The 22596-nt window shown below is 34.9% G+C and overlaps 3 protein-coding genes and 1 pseudogene across 5 annotated transcripts; 1 reads left to right on the top strand and 3 right to left on the bottom strand.

Moving 5' to 3' along the window:
• The first annotated feature begins 781 nt into the window (after positions 1–781).
• Positions 782–1878, top strand: LOC104758658 (ethylene-responsive transcription factor 8 pseudogene; annotated as a pseudogene). The gene has a single exon (XR_015586067.1). The product of XR_015586067.1 is annotated as an ethylene-responsive transcription factor 8 pseudogene (transcript).
• Positions 1879–5321: 3443 nt separating this feature from the next.
• Positions 5322–11063, bottom strand: LOC104758656 (uncharacterized). Its single transcript, XM_010481560.3, has 21 exons — positions 10800–11063; positions 10308–10454; positions 9965–10021; positions 9661–9688; positions 9455–9577; positions 9229–9340; positions 9109–9146; positions 8949–9002; positions 8556–8624; positions 8329–8445; positions 8126–8194; positions 7964–8043; positions 7654–7782; positions 7319–7574; positions 7005–7100; positions 6749–6913; positions 6538–6650; positions 6314–6446; positions 6055–6182; positions 5796–5951; positions 5322–5680 (listed from the first exon to the last, which is right to left on the bottom strand). Exons 2-21 carry the CDS (start codon positions 10400–10402, stop codon positions 5641–5643), a joined length of 2058 nt encoding a protein of 685 aa, XP_010479862.1. The 5' UTR covers positions 10403–10454; positions 10800–11063; the 3' UTR covers positions 5322–5640.
• A 2419-nt stretch (positions 11064–13482) lies between these two features.
• Positions 13483–14502, bottom strand: LOC104758655 (uncharacterized). Its single transcript, XM_010481559.3, has one exon. The coding sequence runs from the start codon at positions 14487–14489 to the stop codon at positions 13584–13586; it is 906 nt and encodes a 301-aa protein (XP_010479861.1). The 5' UTR covers positions 14490–14502; the 3' UTR covers positions 13483–13583.
• Positions 14503–18143: 3641 nt separating this feature from the next.
• Positions 18144–19475, bottom strand: LOC104758654 (squamosa promoter-binding-like protein 4). Of its 2 annotated transcripts, none has more exons than XR_762759.3 (3): positions 18969–19410; positions 18566–18880; positions 18144–18368 (listed from the first exon to the last, which is right to left on the bottom strand). XR_762759.3 is itself a non-coding variant. In XM_087496286.1 (3 exons), exons 1-3 carry the CDS (start codon positions 19289–19291, stop codon positions 18300–18302), a joined length of 555 nt encoding a protein of 184 aa, XP_087352412.1. In that variant the 5' UTR covers positions 19292–19475; the 3' UTR covers positions 18144–18299. The 2 variants fall into 2 exon arrangements, 1 of the variants encoding a protein (XP_087352412.1); XM_087496286.1 differs by having other exon boundaries at positions 18718–18880; positions 18969–19475.
• Positions 19476–22596: the final 3121 nt, after the last annotated feature.

Here is a 22596-nt window from a genome sequence, read left to right as displayed (position 1 = left end):
TTTCTATAACAACCAAACACATATATTATTACGGTAATGACAAAAATATTATTATTTGCTTGTTTAATTAGTCAAAAATAATATTATCAAACATATATATATATATATATATATATATATTTGTGAAGTTTTTTTATCAACTTTGTGAAGTTTGTAATTGATAAAATTGTTTACAAAATGACAAGCAGATAGTTAATCTTTCCCTCTTTTGATAGCATAAATTTTTAGTCGAAACTACTTATTGTTTACAAAATAACAAGCAAATAATAGATCCGACAATTTAGTTTTTTTATATTCCTTTTTTTGCTAGATAGACATGCAACATAGTAAGTTTTAAATTTATATCGACACCACAGAAAACCGATAATATTAGTACATTATGTGTTAATATTATCATTGTGTCATCATCTAAATTTAAACCCCACGTATATTACATTATTGTTGATTAGAGAACTACCGAAAACGATTAATTAAGTGGGCAAATATACCATGTTTTATAGAGTTAATACAAAACATGTTTTCAACCAATTTGTATGACATACCTTTTTAATATAGGCCAGTAACTCTAATTAAAAATAACAGTTTGTACTCGATACACTATTATTGAATTTGAACGTATTATGATTTGTGCAGTCTTTGTTTCAACGAAACTACGAAAGGGTAAAAAAAAAAAAGATTCTTTGTAGGAGGAGCACTGAACACGTGGCCAGAGATAAGTGGATATGTTAACAAAAAAAAACAACAGTTTTTAATATGTGTGAGCATGAGAGGAGATAAATTAATTGAAAAAAAAAAAAAAAAATTAAGGCATTTGGGTTTGTTTGACTGTTCACAAGAAAGCTCCCCAAAAGGAGCGTTGCTTTACTCTCTCATTCTCTCTCGCCTCCGATCCTATTTAAGGCTTTTTTTTTTTCTCTCATTCATATCATTACCACAAAACTAAACTCCTTCTTCACCGATCTTCTCGTTCCTTTCATTCATTTTCGATCAGGCCAATGACGACGAACGTGGGTTCCAAACCCGACCCGGTTGTGGTTTCACCACCTCCTACAAACCCGACTCGTGAGAGTGGTAACAATCATAATAATAATAATAATGCAGCCAAAGAGATTCGTTACAGAGGCGTCAGGAAACGTCCATGGGGACGATACGCAGCTGAGATCCGAGATCCGGTTAAGAAAACACGTGTCTGGCTCGGCACGTTCGACACGGCTCAGCAAGCGGCGCGTGCTTACGACTCAGCCGCGCGTGAGTTTCGCGGTTCCAAGGCTAAGACCAATTTCCCGACGTTTCTTGAGCTCCACGGGAACGCCGGCGGTGGTGGTGGTAATAATAGTCCTTCTTGTCAGAGTAGCACTGTCGTCAGCTCGTCTTCTCCTCCTAAGCCGGCGCGGTTTGTTACACCACCGCCGCAGCTAGAACTCAGCTTAGGCGGCGGCGGCGGTGGAGTGTACCGTAGGATTCCGGTTACACGTCCTGTTTACTACTTCAACATGACGACGGCGTTTCCTAAGGTGACTGCGTGCGGTTTCCAGAGCGAGTCTGAGACGTCTTCGGTCGTGGATTTCGAAGGTGGAGCTGGGAAGATATCTCAGCCGTTAGATCTGGATCTTAACCTAGCTCCTCCGGCGGAATAGGCCGTGAGTTTTTTTTTTTTTTGGGTTATAATGTCGTCGTTTCTTTAGAGTAAAAAATAACGTTTTTTTATTTTTCTGTCTTGGAAAAAAAAAATATTTTCCGTTTTTGTAGAAGTAAGTGGAGAAAAAAAGCTAAAATATAGTAATTTTTAGCTGACATGGATAAGAAAAACAAGTTGTTATGTATATTATAGTATTATGAAACCCTATTATGTATAAAAAATCAACATAATTTACATAAGATCTGAATTATGGCAGTAATTTTAGTTTTTCTTTTATACAGTATGAATTATTATAGTGCTTTCTTTTTGGGGGTCGTGTGTGTGTGTGTAGAAGAAATATACTAGTATTATTGTATGGTTTGTTATTAAAAAGACTAAAAATAGTTTATTGAGTATCGTCGTCGTCGGCTTGAAAAGACAATGGTCCAAGTGTCGTGAACACACGCACCAATCGTGGGTGAGACCGGACCCATCTCTCCTCTGGCTGCGGCGTACGTTAGAAGCATTTACCTTACTTCTTTACGCTTACGTCATTTTCACAGTTTGGACTGCTTTTTTTTTTTTTTTTTTTTTACTTTTGACTCTTTTTTTGTGTGTTTGTGTTTTGCATCAAATCTTATTTTAATAAGTCCAATGACTAATTTACGAAAGATTTGCGTGAGTTTAATTATTAAGTAGCATTTGATTAAGTGAAAAAGGATAAGAAGGCGGCTTCATAATGAGAGACAAAGGAAGGGATTGAGATTTGATTTGTTTGATTCTTTGTCGCCAACTTTGTGATAAAAAAAAAACGTATAAAACAGTTATAAAAGCACTATCGTCTTCGTCGTCTTCAGATCCAACGGATGGAGTCACCGTCATCGTCACCACGTGGAGGAATCATGTGATAACACTCTTAAAACTCATCTCCTTTTTGGGGATAGTGAAGATTGAAGAAATTTTGGGCACGGACGGCGAACATGGACCCATAAGGACCAGTAGAAAACATTTGAAAATCTTTTCTATTACATATTATTGTAATTTTTCTATTAAAATATACTTCTTCCCTTTCAAAATATAGGATGTTTTAAGCAAAACACGCAGATTAAGAAGACTTTATTTTTAACAAGTTCAACCAATCAAAAATAATACTGCATAATATAAAATACTAAACAAATCTAAAAGTTGCATTGAAATTTGAAAACATCCTATATTATGAAACAACAAATTTATCTAAAACATCTTATATTTTGAAACAGAGAGAGTATTTTATAACTATTTGTATAGTATACCATCAGTATATGCTATGAGTTATGAGTTATGACTTGCGTTACGTAGAACGGCTTTTGTCTTCATGCGTTGGGAGGTCTTTGGTGCTTTGTTAATAAAAGCTTCCATCAAAACGCCGGATACTATCGGGATATGCGAGTTTAGCACTGGTTAATTCCAAAAATTATTCACTCAAAAAATGCCAAAGTACGTAGCTGACCTTCTTATTTCACTTTTTAACATGTAGGAATTTTTGACAAATGTGCAACTAATTTAATCTAGGACTTACCCACACACACAAAAAAAAGGAAGAAAAATATCAGCTTAATCTTTGGTATCTATTACTTCTTAAACGTGTTTAAGGGGATGTTAAAATTTTGGTATTGACAAGGTTTATGTTACAGTCAGGGGCTCTATACTTTGAATTGTTCTTAATTTAGCCATTATCGTATCACTAACGATATTTCAACCCCACTCAACCAAATTACTTCCACTGGGTGAACTAGATGGGGCAACCTGTAAGGCCCGTCTCCGCACGTCATCTGAATGATCGAGCGATGGTCGATTGAGTTAGTCGATCATTTGAGCTAAAGTCCGATAAATCTGCATAAAGTCTCGGACATTCAATCTTTGTGGGGCAGTTGGTCGGGAAGCGGACAAGCGGCTATCGGTGAAACGTGAAACCGCGGATAGACTCTCGAACATGTACGCTGATTTCTGTGTTTTCTCGGTTTTTAGTGGAACGGTGTCGTTTTATTTATAAAACGCGGGAACAGTTATTTGCGGGAGAGAAAAGATGCGGACGTATTTGACGGTTTTGGAACGGTTTTCTTCGGTGTTAACTGCCGGAAATCGTTTATATAAAAGAAGAGAATGTTGTTCTTCGCGAACGAGAAACGAGAAAATTAAGAACTCAGAAAGAATAGAGAGATTGCCGAGAAACCGAGAGAATTTGCCGAGGAACCGAGAGAGATCGTCGAGTAGTTGGGTAAGTATCGTCTGAACTGTGTGTTCATCGACAGTTTATCAAGTATCATCGAAGGGAACGTTAATCTGGTCTGTTTGTCGTAGATTTCTAGGAAGCACGAGCGATAGGGAGATCTGGTCGAGATTCTACGCGACAAGAGGTGTTAGAAACTGTATCCGAGAAAAAAAGGTGAGTTGCGTGACCATGGCGACGAGTCTTGTGTCGTTTTCTTGCATAGATTCACTTAGTCCTTGATTGTCCTGTATGATCTGTATGATTGCTTGTCGTTATCTTGATTATCTGCTGTTTAGTCTTGGTGATCGATGCGGTTTATCGAGGATCTAGATCGGCGGTTCACTTGGGAACAGTAATGTTTGCTAAGGACTGTCTGGTTGCGGGAAGATTGCTCGGTAACTCCGCATGGTTACGCTAGACGAGTTTCTGTTCGTGACTTGGAATATTGACTGTTTGATTGCGATTACTTGCTTGTGGCCTGGTGAGACGGGACGACCGCTCTCACTAAGCAAATCTTTTTGCTTATGCCTCCTTTGTGTCGCAGGAAAGAATTCTGATCGGGAAGGTAATTGGAACGCTGGAACTAGTTCGTGGGACTAAAGCAAGGAAGGAAGGATGGTTATTTATGGGTAGTTGTACTCGGTCTAGTATGAAAACGTGTAATAGCTTACTAGCAAACTCACCGTTGTACTAGAACCTCGTTATTAATTCAAGTATTCTGTTTTATGCTTAAAATGACTTGTCTAGAATTGAATCGGAAAATGCTAAGTATTCCTCGGTAAAACTTGGCCGCGAGCTATCGCGGTAAGATAGAAATCGGGTTGGAGCATTTCACAACCCCTCACAAGTCACAACTCTGCATTTTCGTATACATTTCGCACATCACTCTCGTAAATAGATATATGTTTTTTTCTCAATTGACAACATTTTGACGTTACAAAAATTTAATGTTGGAGGCTCCCATACTAGAATCCGAAAGACCGATCCACGTGTGGATTCATTACTCATCAGGACAATGTTGGAGACAGGTGGTGGTGCTGTCATCTACGTGAAGGTGACTGACAAGCACGTCGGCTGAGCTGAGGTAAACCCTGGCTCGGATAGGAATATACAAACTGGGGTGGGTCACATAGTTCTCTACATATTTGGCGCAGTGTTTGTGTTTGAGCCACGTACGTAGATGATAACGGCGTTACCACAAAACTCCGTTTTTGATCAATGTGTGTGACTGTGACTACTGACTAGGGTGACTAATGGGTTTTTTCGTTGTTTGACCATATCTCCGACCAAAAAGGGTCCACTTACCCATCTACGTTTATATGAAATTATGAATACATTGTATTAAGTCGTGAATACGTGTCCTTTTTCGAAGCTTTTAACATCTTCAGAGGGCCCGAAAGTAACCACACTGAAATGGCCAATTTAGTGGAAGAATTAACAAAAGAATGATAATTAATGAGTAACGTAGTTTATGAATGAAATGGTAAGAGTGATTACATATGTCATAGATAAAAAGGCAAGCCCTTAATTATACAACTAAGAATATGCTTCCTCTCGAAAAAAAAACAAGGAAGGAAAAATAGAGATAAAAATGAGAGACAAATAAGGAAGGAAATGACAATTATATTAAGAAAAAAAAAAAACTTAAAAAATATATAAATACACCCTCTTCTGCTGAAAAATTATACACATAAATACCAAAATTTAATGCATCAATCAATGTAAAAAGACACACAAACAACATTCTTATGTTCCGTCTTCTGTGCGTGTCTCAACTTTGGTTTAGATCACGCGATGTTTGACCTAGCCATCTGCAAACAACACACATAAAAATACAAAACATTTGAAAGTTATTAATCTGTTTCTCGAATTCTGAGGTTTCAAATTCAGGAAAAATGTAATGCTAATCATTATCATCAATCTAACCTTGAGAATAAGAATCTTGCAAGTGGGCTAAAGTTTGCATTGGAACTAAATTCTTTGCTAGCTTGCTTTCTTTTGTTTTCTGCATCATTGTTCATTGTCTTAGCAAACACACGGATCGCCATGTCTTGCACTTCTTTTACTGACACTTCCTTTGTACTGTATGACAGATTTTCGAGGCTCATTAGATCAAACTATTGACAACAACACAATCAAACTAATAATGTATGCAACGTGTGTGTTCTTCTAGAGTTTCCCGTACCTTCCCAACTGTTCTATCAGTTTGGCAATAAACGCTTCAGAAGAACCAGGCTTTTCACGTTCCATTTTCACTAAGGATCTCGAAACTCTATGTCCAACAGATCCTTTGGAGTCGTCACCCCCAACAGCCTACATTATTGCAGCTTATAACTCAAAAACGAAACCTTTTTCTTCTCAAAATTGAAGACGACTCATAACTCATCGAGAGAAGTAAGATGCCAAATGTGCATATATCAGGGATACCATATATAAGAGTTTACCTCTTTTAGAGATGGTAAAAGCAATATTGACAATGATGCAGACAATGAAGCCAAATTGGAGTCATCTTCATCATCACTCACTTGCTGTGATCTTATAACTGGTTTTTGTTTATCAGGATGATCGCGGGAATTTCTGCAAGGTAATAGCTCTCGCGTCAGAAATCACCACACAAATGCTGTGACCAGCAGAAGCTTTGGTATACATTACACACACACACACTAACCTCAAGTACTCAGAATTATCTGTAGCTTGCTCCCTTCTTTTGTTAACCTTTCCGTTACCAAGTTTTTCCCTAGCATTTCCCCTTCTGAAACCTGCTTCAAGTGCTACTTTTGCCTGAAAAAAGAATGGAAACTAATTGTAAATGAGCAGGAACACAAAAGAATAACTTGAAATTTCAGAGATAACTCAAAAGATAAAAGTTTTAAACAAACCTCTGCAAGATTCGCTATGCTATCTTCTGAGGCACTGGAACTTCTTTCTTGAAGCCCTAGTCTAGATCTTGGTGTTCGAGGTGATCCAGAATCATCATTATGCCCACGGACAACAACTGTTCCACTTGTAGAAGCATCATCAAAAGATGCATACCTGCTGGTGGACTACACAGCAGAACTGGAATCAGACAAGGAAGAGCACACAGACTTGCTTTATAAGCAACAAAAAAAAAAGGAGAGAAATAATTTCCAATACCCCAGAGCTTTGATCACGAAAAAAAGATGATGATGATGGAGAACTTCTCGGAGATCTTATGACAACAGTTCCGGAACCACTGAGTGATGAATCATCCTGAAAATTCGGAAATACAAGGATGTGAAAAACATGTTAAATCTTGTTCCTCCCAAGTCAAAGGAGCTTAAATCAAACTAAAAACGATTAACTCAACAGATCATGATATATTTGTGAAGCTAAAGAGGATTTTCCCATGCAATATCTGCTAAAAAGAAAGAATCGCGATAGGTGAGACACGGACTACATCTAGGCATACAAGAGGCAAAGGAACTTACTTCTTCTTGATAGTCATTCTGATAAGAATCTCTTTTAACAAAACCTCCTTCAGATATTTCAGGGACTGCACTACCATAAGTGGATGACAAATGACCACCACTGGCTCGTGATGTTTTTTGAGAAGTCTGATTAGAACTAGCTTCTTGACGCCTCTCCCTAGCTTGTGGAGGTTTTAAAGCTCTAACAGTTCCAGCACCCTGAGAACCCCCGATGCTAAAGTCCCACCCCGCATTTTTGACAGGTTTTACCTGAAAACTGTAGCTCCAAGTTCTTAACATTTTGATAAACAAGAAAGAGAGAAGAAATCCCAATAGATTTTGGTCATATATCCAACCTAGTTACAGAAGTTCCCTGGCCTCTCTCATCTCCAACTACTCTAACAGTCCCAGATGATTCAACCGGAGATTTTGGACCATTTGTTGGACTCTCGCCGTCTTCTTTTACTTGGTATTTTGGCCGCTCTCTTAAAACAAAAAAAAAAGGACAACATAAGAATATGTTCTGCATTTTCTTTCGGCATAAAGCAGATAGAACAAAATTAATTAACTGAAAACTATCTACATATCAAACTGCATAGTTATTCTCAAGCGGAATCATAAATTGGAACCACAAACCAACACTGTAGATGAGAATAAACCTCACACCTTATTCTGTCAAGAAGTTTTGGGCTTTTCCTAGCATTTTTTATAAACCTATGTTTGAGAAGTTCTTTGGCACTTGGTCTCTGCAAGTACAAGGAAGAGTTGTATGAGAGATCTTGGCGTGTCACTGCTGGCAATAAAGATCAGAGACTGCACTACAAGTACCTCAGCAGGAGCCTTTTTCAAGCAAAACGAAACAAATTCCTTCAAAGGACGTGAAAAATGCTCATCTAACTGCAGAGGAAATACAGAAAGTTAAATATCTAGCTCGAGAAAGGCGACTTCGCAATAAATACAGAAAGTTAAATATCTAGCTCAAAAATGCATTCTAACCATCCAACAAAGCCCATAAAATTAGAAATATGAACCTGAGGAGGGCTTTCCCGGGGAATGATAAAAAGCACTCTCATAGGATGAAGGTCGGCAAGGGGAGGTTCTCCTTTTGCCATCTCAATCAATGTTATTCCAAGAGACCATATATCTGCCTGCAACAGACATGATTAGAAAAGGCTACAAAATAAGTAAAGCCAGGACATACACAGAAGATTGTGTAAACTAGAAGAACAAAAGAAGCTAAGGCAGATGGACGAGATACCTTCTCATTATACCCTTCTGAGTTCTGAATCACTTCTGGTGCCATCCAAAATGGTGTTCCTACAAACGTCTGTCAATATATATAATTAGCAAATGCAGTCCAAGTAGATGTATAATAACACTAAACCATCACAGCCGAGAGATAAAATTTAATAAAATAATTAGTTATCCTCCAGCTTCCGTAGGGACACTTATGACATATACTTCCCAACCAACATGTTCAAACATTAGAATGATTAGAGTATGGAAAAGCATGGGAAGTGAAACTGCACAACGATAAGGGCAAATAAAGTGACTGAGCCTATTACGAGAATTCTAGAACATTAACGATAAATGAAGAAGAAAGAAACACGACATAGAGTCAGGAATTTCATTAACATAACAAAATAAACACCTTTCTCCTTGATATTGTTCGGGTTAATTGTGCAGAAACACCAAAGTCCGCGACCTGATATGCGTGAAAGAAGTTGGAGATCAGCTACGCAACTAAAACCACTCGGACATAAAAGAAAATTTAAGAAATGAATCAAATAAGTTTAAGAGGTAGAGAATACCTTAACATCACCATTCTCGCTCAACAAAATATTAGCGGCTGCAAATAGGGGGAAAAAAATTGTCATGCAATAAGTAATGAGAAAACAAAGTTGGATCTAAAATATATAAGCAGAGAAAACCTTTAATATCTCTGTGGATTTTTCCCTCAGTGTGGAGATATTCAACAGCATGAAGTAGGTCGCGCGTGATACAAGCAATTGAAATTTCATCCAATGGATTACCAGGTTGAAGCTACACTCGCAATAAAGTTTTAAGAGATTACAATTTGCACCAACGAGAGAGATGTGTGCATAATCACACAAACAATTATATAATTCAACCCCGCAAAGAAGTGAAATAACATACAAGGTCAGCAACTGAGCCACCGGCCATGTATTCCATGATGATCCATAACTTGGTCTGGTGAAGGTAAGAACCATAGTATTCGGTAATATATGGGCAACGGCATTGCGATAATACTGAAATTTCCTGGGATTAATAGCAAGATGTGAACACGACAATCTTGCATCGTTAATACTAACCAAAAAAATTGACGCGAATCCAAGAGATACCTTCTGTATATCTTCAATCTCATCTTCTCTGTCAGATATAAAGTAAAGGGGCTAGTTAAAAAAGGGCACTGAGCATTGTGGTAATCTTGAGACAAGGACACTACAGCTGAAAACTAGAGCTATTTTACAGATAAAATCATATGTAGATTAATATCTTTGACAATCGCAAAACATAGCATACGCAAGGTTTTGGAAAACCAATGTTCAATTTTAATAGAGAGCAAACAGAGTAATATCCAAACGTGTAAGTGGAGACTACATATTCGATAGCGAGATAAAAACATATCAAAACGCAAATACTTACGATTCTTCCAGATCGATAACTTTAATGGCAACTTCTTTGTTAAGATCCGTATCAAACCTGATAAGCAGAGGCAACATTTCAGCATATGAATAAAGCAAACGCAACTGTTCTTAGCCAATCCTTATAGAAAAATATAAGAAAACAAATGCAAGTCAGATTATCCTAGATCAAGCCGGAATGGATAATATCTCTTCCACAAATTTCTGCTTTTTCCACAAGTTAGATGAACCTAACAAGCTGCTAGTCTACCAAAATATCCACACACAAAAAATAAGAAGTCGTGTGTGTTCTGTGGCATTCCTTCTGATCTTAAGAAGTGAGAAAGAATCAGAAAGATACTTACGCTTTGTAGACATCACCAAAGGATCCTCTGCCGATTAACTTAAACTGGCTAAATCTGGCTCCAGCTGCCTCTTGTAAACCAGCAACATCATCCATTTCCACAAGAATAAAACCAACAAAAACAATATATTCACCTTCTTCCCCCTCTCTGCAAAATTTACACACTTTGATTGCATCAACAAGCAGAATCTCTCACTTGCGAATTAAAAAAATTCCCCAAAATTGAGTCAACCCTTTCAACTATTATACAGCACATTCCCCAAAAACTGAGATCTATTACTAAAATCTGATTTATCACAATGCATACTCGATTTCTCAACTACATGATACCAAAAAAAAATTCAACAACATACACGTAATTCGAAACACTCTGATTGAATTTTCTACCATATAATCAAATCACCCAGAAAGGAAAATATAAATTCAAATTTGTTATCTACGATTACGATGTCAAAATCCGAGAAATTTTCTGAGGATCGCATTCAGAGATTACCTTTTATAAATTAGTTGAACGAAGAGTAATATAATACAGATCTTCTTTGTTTTTTCTTCCTTCAGTCTTCGTTTTTTTTTTTGTTATCTTCCCAAGAAAAATTCTCTCTTCGATGCTCTTTCTCTCTCTCTGTCTCTCGAGCACCAAGAGATCGAGAAGAAGAAGAAGAAGAAGAACTTCGATTATGAAATTTTCTCGATTTGCTTATTCAATTTTTATTTTTTTTCATTTTTGTCTTTCTTACTTCTCATTTTTTATTTCCGTAAAAAAAAAACATAAACAACGACCCGACCCGACCCGATCGACTTGAATTGCATTACAATCCAGCTAAAGATATAAAACAGGCCCAGCCCAAACTTTGATGAGCTTTTTTTAATTGCAAATTAAATCTAAAGGGATTTAGGGATGATCCATTGTTTAGTTAGTGCTATTTTTTTTTTCTTTTTTCTTTTCCTCAACAGTCTAGTGCTATTTTCATCTATATATACAATTTTAGAGATATTTATAAAAAAAATCCTAAAGTTCTATCATATTTACAACTATGCCATTGACATTAAATTTTACAATTATTTTTTATTTTAAATAATATCAAATTCAGAATCTAATAGAAGATGATTTTCTCCTATTCAAATTTCCAAAATTATTGGACCAACACCCATTAGCATTAAATATTTTATATTTAATTAATCTATATTCTAAAAAACTGTACTAAATCTTAAACACAACTAGATTTTAACCCGCGGTACACCGCGTGCATATAATTTTTACTATTATTTATATTTTATATTTTATTTGTTTGTTAAATATTAGATGTTTTCCAAATAGAGCATCACTAAATTTCCTGACCGTTTGCTGTTGAATGTTTATATTATTTTTTAACCCGCAATATACTTCATGACCATTTTGTTTGTTGTATTTAGTTTATTTTGTTTAGTGTTTGAGATTTTATTTTGATTTTGAATTATTATAACAAAAGATAAGGGATCTAAATACATAGTAAGTCATTTATACGCTATGATTAAGTCACATTTTCCCTAATTATTTAATTATTTTACACAATCTTAGTTAAATCAATTTAATTTTTTATGTCAAATATTCTAATATTAATAGTGTTGATGAATAATAAAATGAAGATTTAACCGTGTTAGCACAAATTTAATGATACTTTATTAATTTCAACATCTCCTATTTATAATCCATCTACTATGTAACCATATTATATAGTATTTTAAAAAAATTATTTTTACATATTCGTAATATTTTAAAATTTTATTAAGTTTATAGATATTAATTATAATATTTAAATAAATGTGAATCGAAGTTTTTTTAACATTAAGAATCAAAGCTCACAGGTTTTGGAAAACAAAATAGGAATCAAATTGTTGTTTTCTTTGTTTGCAAATGATTCAAAGATATAATATCTTCAATACACAATAGAAAGTGTGGGTAAATATATCATAATTTCGGTTTCCATATTGATTCTACTGTTTTTTAGTTGAGAACCGAGATGGTATGTAAAATATTTAGGAAACAAAATCTGGAGTAATGTTATTTTTGAAAATTTTTTAGGGATTAACTTTGTAAATAAGTACAAATAAAAGGGTATAACCCAAAATGTACTTCAAAAATGTGTATATAGATTGATTAATTGTAGAGAATAATAACAGCCTAGATTTCCGATTAAACTTCTTGATTTAAAAAAAAGTTTACAAAAAAAAACACTCCACCATTTTAATCAACTTGCACAACTATAAATACAAAAGTTAAATGATATAGAGATAAAACAACAAAAATTACAAAATCAAATTATAGTATACTCATATAATTATAAAAATAGAATATATTATGTAATACTATTATCTTTACATTTTAAATGAAAAAGGAAAATCACAAAAAGTATATTTATTGACTAAATTAAATTTAATGAACAATAAGTATATCCTAACTATATAATACACCACTACATGTTGATAATGGAAGTTATACACTACATAATATATTGATGTAAAAAATACAAAAGATATTAGTTACATATATAGTTAATATAATAAATAAATTCTATATTGCCTTTCTAAACAAAAAAATATGGTCCTACGGTACACCGCGGGTGTTAATATTATTTATTTATTTATTGTTTTTAATTTGTGAATTTTCGTATTTTTATAAAATCTAAAGTAATTATTTACCTCTCAGACCTCTTCTCGTTGACTCAACCAATAATTCATTTTACCGTTCCACCACAACAACGGTCTCGTCCACCTTTCAACTACTGGACGAGCCAACGACCGATGGTTGGACCACATGCAAGTCCCACTCCAAAACTTATTTTACCTTCCAACATCAACATGGTCCTCTCATATATACCACCCACAAAAGAGCAAGACTGTGACGTAAAATGGCCCCATTGCCAACGTTAATAAAAGCTTCTATTTGGAAGGTTCAGGTGACAGAAGTACAGGACCATCAGTCCCAAAACTATAATAGCAGAGCCAACATGACCTTTCCTTTGACTGAACCTTTTGGATCGTCCGGCTTAAGCTACATTTAAAAAACAAATTAATCTTTTCTTAATTGTTGTTTCGGTCGTTTTTTCTGTTTTGGTCACTTTGTGTTAGTTTTTTATTTTCGTTCTGTCCTTATTTTTGTTAACTAAAGTCTATTTTTGTTAGTTATTGACACATAATTTTAATGTTCTTTTTATGTAATTCGATTTCCAAAAATTTTGTTTATATTATCAGGAAAAAAAAAATCAAATAGATTTAAAAAAAAACATTGAAATTATGATTATGGACATTTAATTATTTTCTTCTTCACATCAGCATCATGATTCGCAAGTATTTGAGGTTCCATGGCATGACACTCCCTGCAAGCAAACACGACCGCTTTTAAAATCCTCTTCCACCACTTCATCAACTTACTCATTCCTCTTCTCTCTTCCACCTTCTTCGTCCTCTTCTCCTTCATCGTCGTCTTCTTCTTCTTCTTCTTCCTTCCACCGACCTTAATCCCTCCTCCGTTACTTTTCACCGATCCTTCTCTTTTAAACACCGGAGTTATATGCTGCCACCCCCGTGAATATGACCCGTAAAGCTGTGCCGTCACGATCTCCGTCGCCTTCTTCCTCTTGCATTGCGGCAAATACGAAACCTTTTTCGTAGTAGTTGAAGTGTTAACGGTTTTACCATTGTTCCTCGTCGGTGGTTTCTTCTTTGGATCCAATATTAAAGATGGCTTGTAATGATGATTCTGATAATATTCTTTGCTCCTACGGCAGATTCCGGACCTTAGGCCCATTATCTCCTCGTTCTCGGAGCGAGGACCGAAACATGCTAACTTAGTTTTGTCCCTTTCGCTCGAACTCGTGATCTTGAAGATATTGCAAGTGCTTGTTCTTGGAGTGTAAGACGTCGGGCTGCTACTATCACTGCTCGAACTGTTGCTCCGGAAAGTGTTTTCGCTGGTCGTACGTGAAACTGAGCGTGTCGTCGTCGTGCTCGTCGGGAAAAAGTGAGGTAAAAGACGGCCGTTGAGAAAAAGGTGATCGGCGGGAGAATTCTCCGAGAAGGGGTCTTGTGATGGAGAAGAGGGAGTCAATGATCCAAACTCGAACTCTGATGATAATGACGTCTCCGGGGACGTCTCTGGTTCGGTCTCGCCGGAGTTTGGTGTACTTGTCCGGTCATCTCCCATTTTCAAAACGGTACTTGTGTGTGAATGTGTTAAACTGTTTATTGAAGTTGTGTTTATATAAGGAGGAGTTTTAGTTGGATACGTGGCGAATCAATCAGGGTTTGACTTTTTGTGGGGGCTTTAGAAGAATGAGATCTAAGCCATATAGTGAAGTAATGGTTATGGTGTTTGTGTCATGATTTTGTTTAAAGTAGTTTTGGATCCCTAAACGATCCCACATGTTGCTCTATTTTAGTTTCTTAATAACGAGGCATTATCTATATAATTTACTAAGTTATGCACTACATAAATTTTGATTTTTAAGTTCTTGTTAATATACTATTAGATTAGATTTGTTGTTTGGTATATTTTTAAAATTAGAAGTCTACAGCTCACGGTCAGAAGCACATACGCTTTGAACTTTGAAGGTTCTCGTAGTAAGGGACACGGTCTTCCAAAAATACTCTTAAAAAGTTTTAAGCAGAAAGCAACAATCGCTTTATAATAAAAGTATACTTAAAAGGCAATTCAAAGAAGAAGAGAACACATTATTTATTGGTAAGTCTAACTGGTATCATATCATATGCAAATGGAATCTATAGTTTGCATATTAGACCTTTGTGGTCTAGATTGAGACACACTTCATTAGTTAATGATCAAATGCTAGTTAAGAAAAAACACATACAAACTGCATTTTTTAATGACTATAAAATATTATCTAGCTTCAATACATACACAAGTAAGTAATAGTATGACATAAAATGCTTACACACACCTCCAGGAACCACTCTTGCCGTATGCCAAACCTTCGGCCTAGTGGGTTAGTCAGGGTTCACTGTGCTTTAGATACTTGGATTATCAAAAAAAAATGCTTACACACGAAAATAAAACATTGTAGTAATATTTTTTCCAATCTATTAACTTTAAATACATTGTATATTATCAAGAATACTAGTTTTACAAAACATTAAGACGAATTGAAACAACTCCTTAATTAGCTTCATTAGATAAGAAATACTGTACAGTAGTACTACTAGTTATGTGCAGCTTAAACCATATTAATAAACGCAGGACTAGTCATAGTCAATGACTCAATTCTTTCTCAAAATTCTTGTCTGTTTTCTGTCTCTTTTACGTGATCATAACTTTGAGCTTACTCAACAGTCATTTTCAGTACTCAATACAATAATTTACAGAAAAAAATATCCAAAATTCTAATCATGATCCATGATCCGTACGTGATCATCAGCTTCCAACAAAACTAGTCGAGAAGTTTAGCTTGTTGTTGCGTATCATTCTACTTTATGCATCTATATTTCTGAAACAAAATAAAAATTTTAAACAAGTAACTTGGAAAATGAAGGGAGTATATATTTTGACCAGATAATGTTCCTCTTAACCCTACTGATTATACTAAAGCTTAGTAACAAACACACCAAGTCTATTGATCAGGCCAATAGCTAAATTAAGTAAGCCAAGGAAGTAAACGAAGCCATGTAGGGACACATACACACCAGCAAATAAGAAGAAGAAAGTAAACTAAACTGAAGCAAAATTGAAGACAAAGATCTCACCTTGTGGCTTTGTGTCTCCCATTCGGGTCTTTCTTTAGGACACATCACTGGCCCATTCTCCAGGGATTAGCTAGGGACCACCATTTATCATAAACACCCATGCTTAGTAATCTCTTACTTTCTCTTTATTGTAGCCTCTCTTCGATTTTGCTTAACGTTTAATAAATGATGTAATTATGTTTCGGTAATTGGAAGAAATTTGTTTAGTTTACAATAATATAAAGAACATATACTATATTATAACCTTCCATAGAGTTAATGACATGAGTTAATGACATGAGTTACATGACTAAAGACATGTAATATAGCAGTTTGTTCTGATATGGTCGTTACGTTTCCATCCAATAGTATTACAAGTTCCAAGAATTAACTATGCCATCTTGCCATGTTTCATGTTTGCTTGTTTTGTATAACGACTTAATATGTTCGTTTTCTAATCGCCAATCGCCAACGATAATAAGAAACAACTTTGTTGTGTTTGATTTGCAGTTGTTGGTGACTAGTTGACCAGAAATATAGAACAATTAAAATTCTAATTGCTAGTTGTTAAAATTTACACTGAACATTGTCGCTGAACCAATGATAAAATGAACAATAAAATGTTACCAATCGCTCTCCCTCGATTGCTAAAGAAACATCCTTTATAATAGTTGGATAGGAAAAGAAAACTTTTCACATATATTACCTGTTCCAAAGAGAAGCTAGAAACATAAGTTCCTTGTGGTCCAAGAATGAGGACTCTTCCTCTAATGGTTTTCAAGTTCATATATGCGTCAAAACGTGATGCTCATCACACATATTTGCACAAGACTTTTATTTATTTTTGGATCGGATCATACCCTAAATAAGCCTCTCAGTATTAATACTCTTCAATTCCAGTTCTTTTTTTTTTAGGTTTTCGTTCTTATTTTTATTTTATGGTGGTATATGGTACACTGGTATTTGATTTATTGTTACCCCTCTGATGAGCTTTTCTGACTTTCTTCTTAATTAGCCATTGGATCTACCGTTTATGCTCCCACTTGTAAGGCCATCATTATAGGGAGAACATCAAGGGTGTTCTAAGCCTAAAAAAAATAGAAAAATAATGAATAGTAGGTTTAGAACACTTTTTTAGTTTTTGATGTAGAACTGATCTTGACTCAGTTCTAAGCTGACGTGGCAAGCTGTGAATGGATACAATTTTTTGCAAACAATTTTTAACAAATTAAAAGAGGATTTGATTGAGAATATATAGAATAAATTTGGACATTAAACTATGTATTAATTAAATAAAATGTTTGTGTGCTTTAATTAAGTAATATGTTTATTTTTTTTAAAATCTTTTTTGTTTCATAAAAATTTGGTATTGTATTTTGAATTTTAGTAAAAGTTTTATAAATTTGCAATTTAAATGTTATTTTTAAAGTTTTTATAAATGTAATATGTTTAAGATTATTATATTATTACAAAAGATCTAAAGTAATAATCTTACATTATTTTTATAATATTTTTAACACCCAAAAGTGTTCCCCTGTAATAATGCCCTAAGTCCGTCCGTCATAGTTTTGGGCTCTCTTCAGCCCAGTTAAGATATCTTCTCGTTGTCATCAATTTTGATAGGTATCATCTTTGGCTGCGTTTGGCTAAAATGCTAGCACTGATCTCAGATCTAGAGAAGAGGAAATAACCCCCCAAGTTGTCAAGTTGTGTTGTTGTTGTTGTTGTTTCTATGGCTATTAGTTCATGAGAGATTTGATAGAAAATTTGATGCTTCGTTAAGAATAATAGCTTGGGAATTCGAAAACGTAGCGAGAACTCATGTAATTAAGGTTATAACTTTCACTTAAGATATAGATAAGATTTTTGCTAAATTAGTTTCCAGTACTCCAATATGTTTGGTAACAATCTCGAATGAGGCACGGAAACCAGAAGCTATATCTAGTATTAGAAAGCGATATATGATTTTTTTGTTTCTTTTTCTTTTCTTGTATGGTAATTCTTGTTGTTTATATCTACTGTCACTCAAACGTCAAATAATGTATATAGTGGGTGGTGTTTCTCATCATAGCAAGTGATCACTGAGTTTTGCTTCTACTGTAATCTACTCTTTCTCACTTACTGATATAATATAACTAATGGTCGTTTATTATTCAAATCTTGTATTCTACTACTTGTAGTTTTATGTCAAACCAAGAAAGCCGTCAACGCGATTGAGGATTAATAAAAGATATGCGAAATCTGCAGCAAAGTGTCTCTCTGTTAGGATGATCAAACTTCAGAGCGGCCGTGGCTTTCGGTTAGTAGTCCCCTGTGCTTTTGGATGAATCACACTCCTTACTCGTATCTGTATTGAAAACCTTTACCAATTAGCATTCACACATACGAGCTAGTAAGTAGGAGTATTACACATCTTTTGCCATATCTTTGGAAACATACAAGGCACATTCAAGATTTAAGGAGAGTCTTAGCATATTTGCAGATAAGTAAGAAACATAGAGAGTGGTAGCTTGTTATTTATTTCTCTATACTAGGAGTCAATACCATGACTCAGCTGATCTTGACATTGTTAGATACCACAATATTTTTGAGATTCTTAGATTATTTAGATGACAGAAGAGAGAGAGCAGACAGCTTCTCTATCTAATCTGTGGTCGCTTGAATGATGAGTTTGGCATAGGAAGTGTCATCTCTACCCTTGATCTTTCTTGATTCTGGATCACCTGACCAGTGATTCCTCTCCGACCGGACCCTTCTCCAAAACTCTCACCAGAGCTCTTCCTCCTCCTCTCGTTGTGTCCAGCTAAGCGCCTCCTACAACTTCTTTTAGCTTCATCAAACTCCTGAAGCTCATGAAACCTGTTTCAAACTCCAAGAAAGACCTATTCAAAGATCCAGAAAAAAATTGTAATTGAAGGGGTACGTAAATTAGGTTGTAGTACGGTACCTGCTGCATTGTTGACAGAAGCGTTGGCTAACTCCTGAGAGAAAGACAGAAGATGCCTTTGCATGAACTTCACACACTTTGTGTCTCCGGTGATACTGTTTAGCCTCTTTCAGATCAGCTGTGCATCTGTCTACTTGGCAAAGCCGCGATGAGCCACCACGATCGATGCTCCCACTAGACCTTCTAACTCCATCCATCAATCCTTTTCTTTTCTCTTCATCCCTTCCAACTTCCTCTTCATCCATATCATTCTCCATTTCTTCTTCCACAAGGTAAGACTTGCTTTTCAAGTAACCTTTTCCTTGTGTTTTTCTACCCTCCATTTTTTTAAGTAACAAGAGCTTGAAGTTGGAGTCTTAGGAAAAGATGGTTGGTTGGAGCCTTGGAGAAAAAAAACCCTGATAGGTTAAGCAATGTTGAGGAATGGGACTTGGTGATATTGTTGACGAAATTGAAGTGCTTAAAAGGTGAACTAAAGTCTGGAGATGGACCACTGTGTTCTTGTACGCTTCTCTGGTGGAATAAGTGCATGATTACGTAGATATGCTAGCTCAGAAAAATAGAATAACGAAAAATTATGAAAAATAAAATAAAACGTTACAAAGTTTAAGGTGTTTTTAACATATTTCATGTGTTTGTTTGATTTAAATTCAAGAAAATAGTTGATAGAAAACTAAATATCACTATTTCCAGTTTAGTATTTGAAGTTCCAATATGAATTTTTGTTTCAAATTAAAGATCTTTTCTTAATTTATCTTGAAGATATCATTGATTGCCTTATAGAGGAAGTCTTTATTGGCCTGCCCTGTTTTGCAATAGTACATAAGGCTCCATAATATACACATGGGCTTAAAACTCATAACAATCATTTTTGTTCTTTAGGAACAAAACAAAAGTCCTCCTAATAAATTGATGTGACAAATTTGCTTGCAACCTTGAGTTTCTTGTGATAGCCTCATATTGCAAAATGCATTACCATAAACTTAGGATTTGATCTCTATTAAATTTTATGTGTTATTTTTAAAATTTAGACTTGGGGTAGTTGATGTCCTAGATATGGATATTATCATGTGTCTGGACCAGGATAAACAAAGAACATTAGAGTAGATGCTTATATACGATCTAACCCTTTTGATTTCTTTCTTGTGTTCGCGTTTATTATCACTATCGCTTATATAAAGATTCTCTGTAGAAGTGGGGAATTACAGATTGAAAGATGGAAATAGAACAAATGAGATCACTTATTACTTTAGTTTAAAGTATTTGATGCAAGAGACAACTGGAACCATTTCAAGACAGAGATTTGTTTTTTGAGTTCTGACTTCTGAGGTTCTTTTTTTACCATGAAAGAAAGTAATTAAGTCTCTCACTTTACCTTCTTACTTTTTACAGTGTGTGTTGTGTGGAGAAGCCAATATCACCGACAGATTCAACTGCATCATCATAGCTCTCTGTGAAGTGTGTGAATTTTCACTGAAACAAATGAAAGTAACTTTGAATCTTTGAGTTGAATAGGTGTAAAAGAACCAACAAGCAGCAAACAGATAAGTTCAGTGATTTACTCAAGTTTGTTATATTTTCTTAAATTTTTTTACAGTGTTGTTGTCTTTTTGTACTAAAATACTAGAATTAGTGGGTAGTGAAATAGACAGGACACAAAGGTTTCACATGCGACATTGTACTCTCTCTCTGACTCTGCCTTGCCTTGCCTGACGCAACTTAGCTTTTACAAACCCAAAAGCTGCCTTTGTATTTTCTACACAACTGAATAAACTTTGTCCCTATATTCAATTTCGGGGTTCACTTAACATTATTACAATCCAGTTTCGGTACAAACTTGTTTGGTTCGTTTTTAGTTTGGTTTTTGTTTTGGTAGTCCATGTGTCACATCTCTCTTGTATGTGTGTACTGCAAATTTGTGTCATAAGTAACTTACATTTAACCTATGGGCAGGTAACAAAATGATTCATTTCATATATTTGAATGGTTTTTATTTGTTGACACTTAATTAACCTTCGTATTACTAGGGTAAATACATAAGTGATTCTCTTGGAATCTTCTCAAGTAAAAGGTTGATATTCAAGTTTCGGACTATCTAACAAAAAAAAAAGTGATTCCAAATTGCGACCGGAAATTAAAAAAAAGATAGTATACACATATGTATGAAGTATGATCCACGAGAAAAAGAATATAGAACAGGATTTTTTTTATGTTTTCAATCTGAGTGATAATAGTACAATGTACATATGGGTTGATACTAATATGTTCGCATATAAACTTTTACAAGGTTCGATCCTTCTTTATTCATTATTCTGCATTACTTGCTTCGTTCCTCCGCGTCGCTCTCTTTTTACGTTAGCAAACAAAACGGACGTAACTATCCATAGGACCTTGTCCGTAGCTACACACCTCCAATAACAAAAGATGCCTTTGGTTTTAGAATCCAAATTATATGATTTGTCGAGCTCAGTGATCTATTTTTGTCAAATTTATGTTTTGCCACGTATCAAGATTTGCATGGATTAATGTATATATTCCTTAAGTCTTAAAATTAGGAAATTGGGAAATCGTGATGGGTTGGACCTCTAGAAAAAGTCATCCTATATTTTTCAAAACTTTAAATGTTTATACATGTCTCTCATCGAAACCGAAACTCTTCCCAAGCAACATTTGGAATAGAGGAGCACGACTTCTCATGTTTTTTGAAGAACCATGTACGTAGTACACACTAATGCCACTAACAAATCATATCCTATTATACTAAAAAAGGTCTTAAACTAATTGTAAGTTATGTGTGTAGAAGGTTTATTAATAAAGTACATGTATCATGTTTAAAGGTTTTTCAAAAGATTAAAAGTTCCAATTTAGGTGCATATTATAGAATTTCTATAATGTTTATTCGCTTTAGTGAAGTCGAATGCATCTTAAATATGCTGATAATTACCCTGATCAGCATACTTTTTTTTAATTAACTAGCAATATAGAAAATTAAAATAAAACGAAACCAAAATCTGAATTGGTCCAAGAAGTTATGTAATCCACGGACCACCTCAACACTGCTATCTAGCTAGTTGATGTAGAGTACTAATCTTCAACAATACTAGACGCATCTTTGTGAAAACAAAGTTTTGTAAATTAGTACCAACAATTTCCGAATCGATTCGTGTGAGTGCCAAAAGTGATATCATTGCTTTCAATCACACCACACGACGAACAACGAGATTTGTCTCTTCGTGTTTTATAGGAATTTCAACGGAACAAATCTTTTCTTCAAATCTTCTTCTCAGATTCTTTCATCAAACTCTATATGCAATCCAGCTAAGCTCTTTTACACACATACACATCAACAAATACAAAACTATATCCATACCCCTTCTCATTTCTTACGTCATAAATATTTTAAGCTATGACAAGAACATTAAAAAAAGAAAAACTCAAACCGAATATATACCACAAATATCATCTTAATTATCAAAAATATCGATTTTAGAATGTGTTCGTATCTAATTTTAACAGGCTTATTTCACCACGTTATTCAATTTTTTTTTTTTTTAATAGTACTGAGCTCGATGATGACTGACATGGTATGGAGAGGAGCATCTGGATTCTATGCATATTTGTATTTGCT

The sequence above is a fragment of the Camelina sativa genome, chromosome 17, assembly GCF_030686135.1.
Source record: "Camelina sativa cultivar CO46 ecotype springtype chromosome 17, ASM3068613v1".
In the NCBI taxonomy this organism is placed as follows: Eukaryota; Viridiplantae; Streptophyta; class Magnoliopsida; order Brassicales; family Brassicaceae; genus Camelina; species Camelina sativa.
Note: the sequence above shows the minus strand (reverse complement) of the source record. Positions and strands in the feature narration are given on the sequence as shown.

Coding starts and splice junctions, on each gene's coding strand:
- LOC104758655 (XM_010481559.3), bottom strand. CDS start 14,489: ATGGGAGATGACCGGACAAGTACACCAAACTCCGGCGAGACCGAACCA.
- LOC104758654 (XM_087496286.1), bottom strand. CDS start 19,291: ATGGAGGGTAGAAAAACACAAGGAAAAGGTTACTTGAAAAGCAAGTCT. Junction 18,881..18,968: donor TTCTGTCAACAATGCAGCAG/GTACCGTACTAC, acceptor AGTTTGAAACAG/GTTTCATGAGCTTCAGGAGT. Junction 18,369..18,717: donor AGAATCAAGAAAGATCAAGG/GTAGAGATGACA, acceptor TTTTCAATACAG/ATACGAGTAAGGAGTGTGAT.
- LOC104758656 (XM_010481560.3), bottom strand. CDS start 10,402: ATGGATGATGTTGCTGGTTTACAAGAGGCAGCTGGAGCCAGATTTAGC. Junction 10,022..10,307: donor TTTGGTGATGTCTACAAAGC/GTAAGTATCTTT, acceptor TCTGCTTATCAG/GTTTGATACGGATCTTAACA. Junction 6,447..6,537: donor GATAATTCTGAGTACTTGAG/GTTAGTGTGTGT, acceptor ATTACCTTGCAG/AAATTCCCGCGATCATCCTG.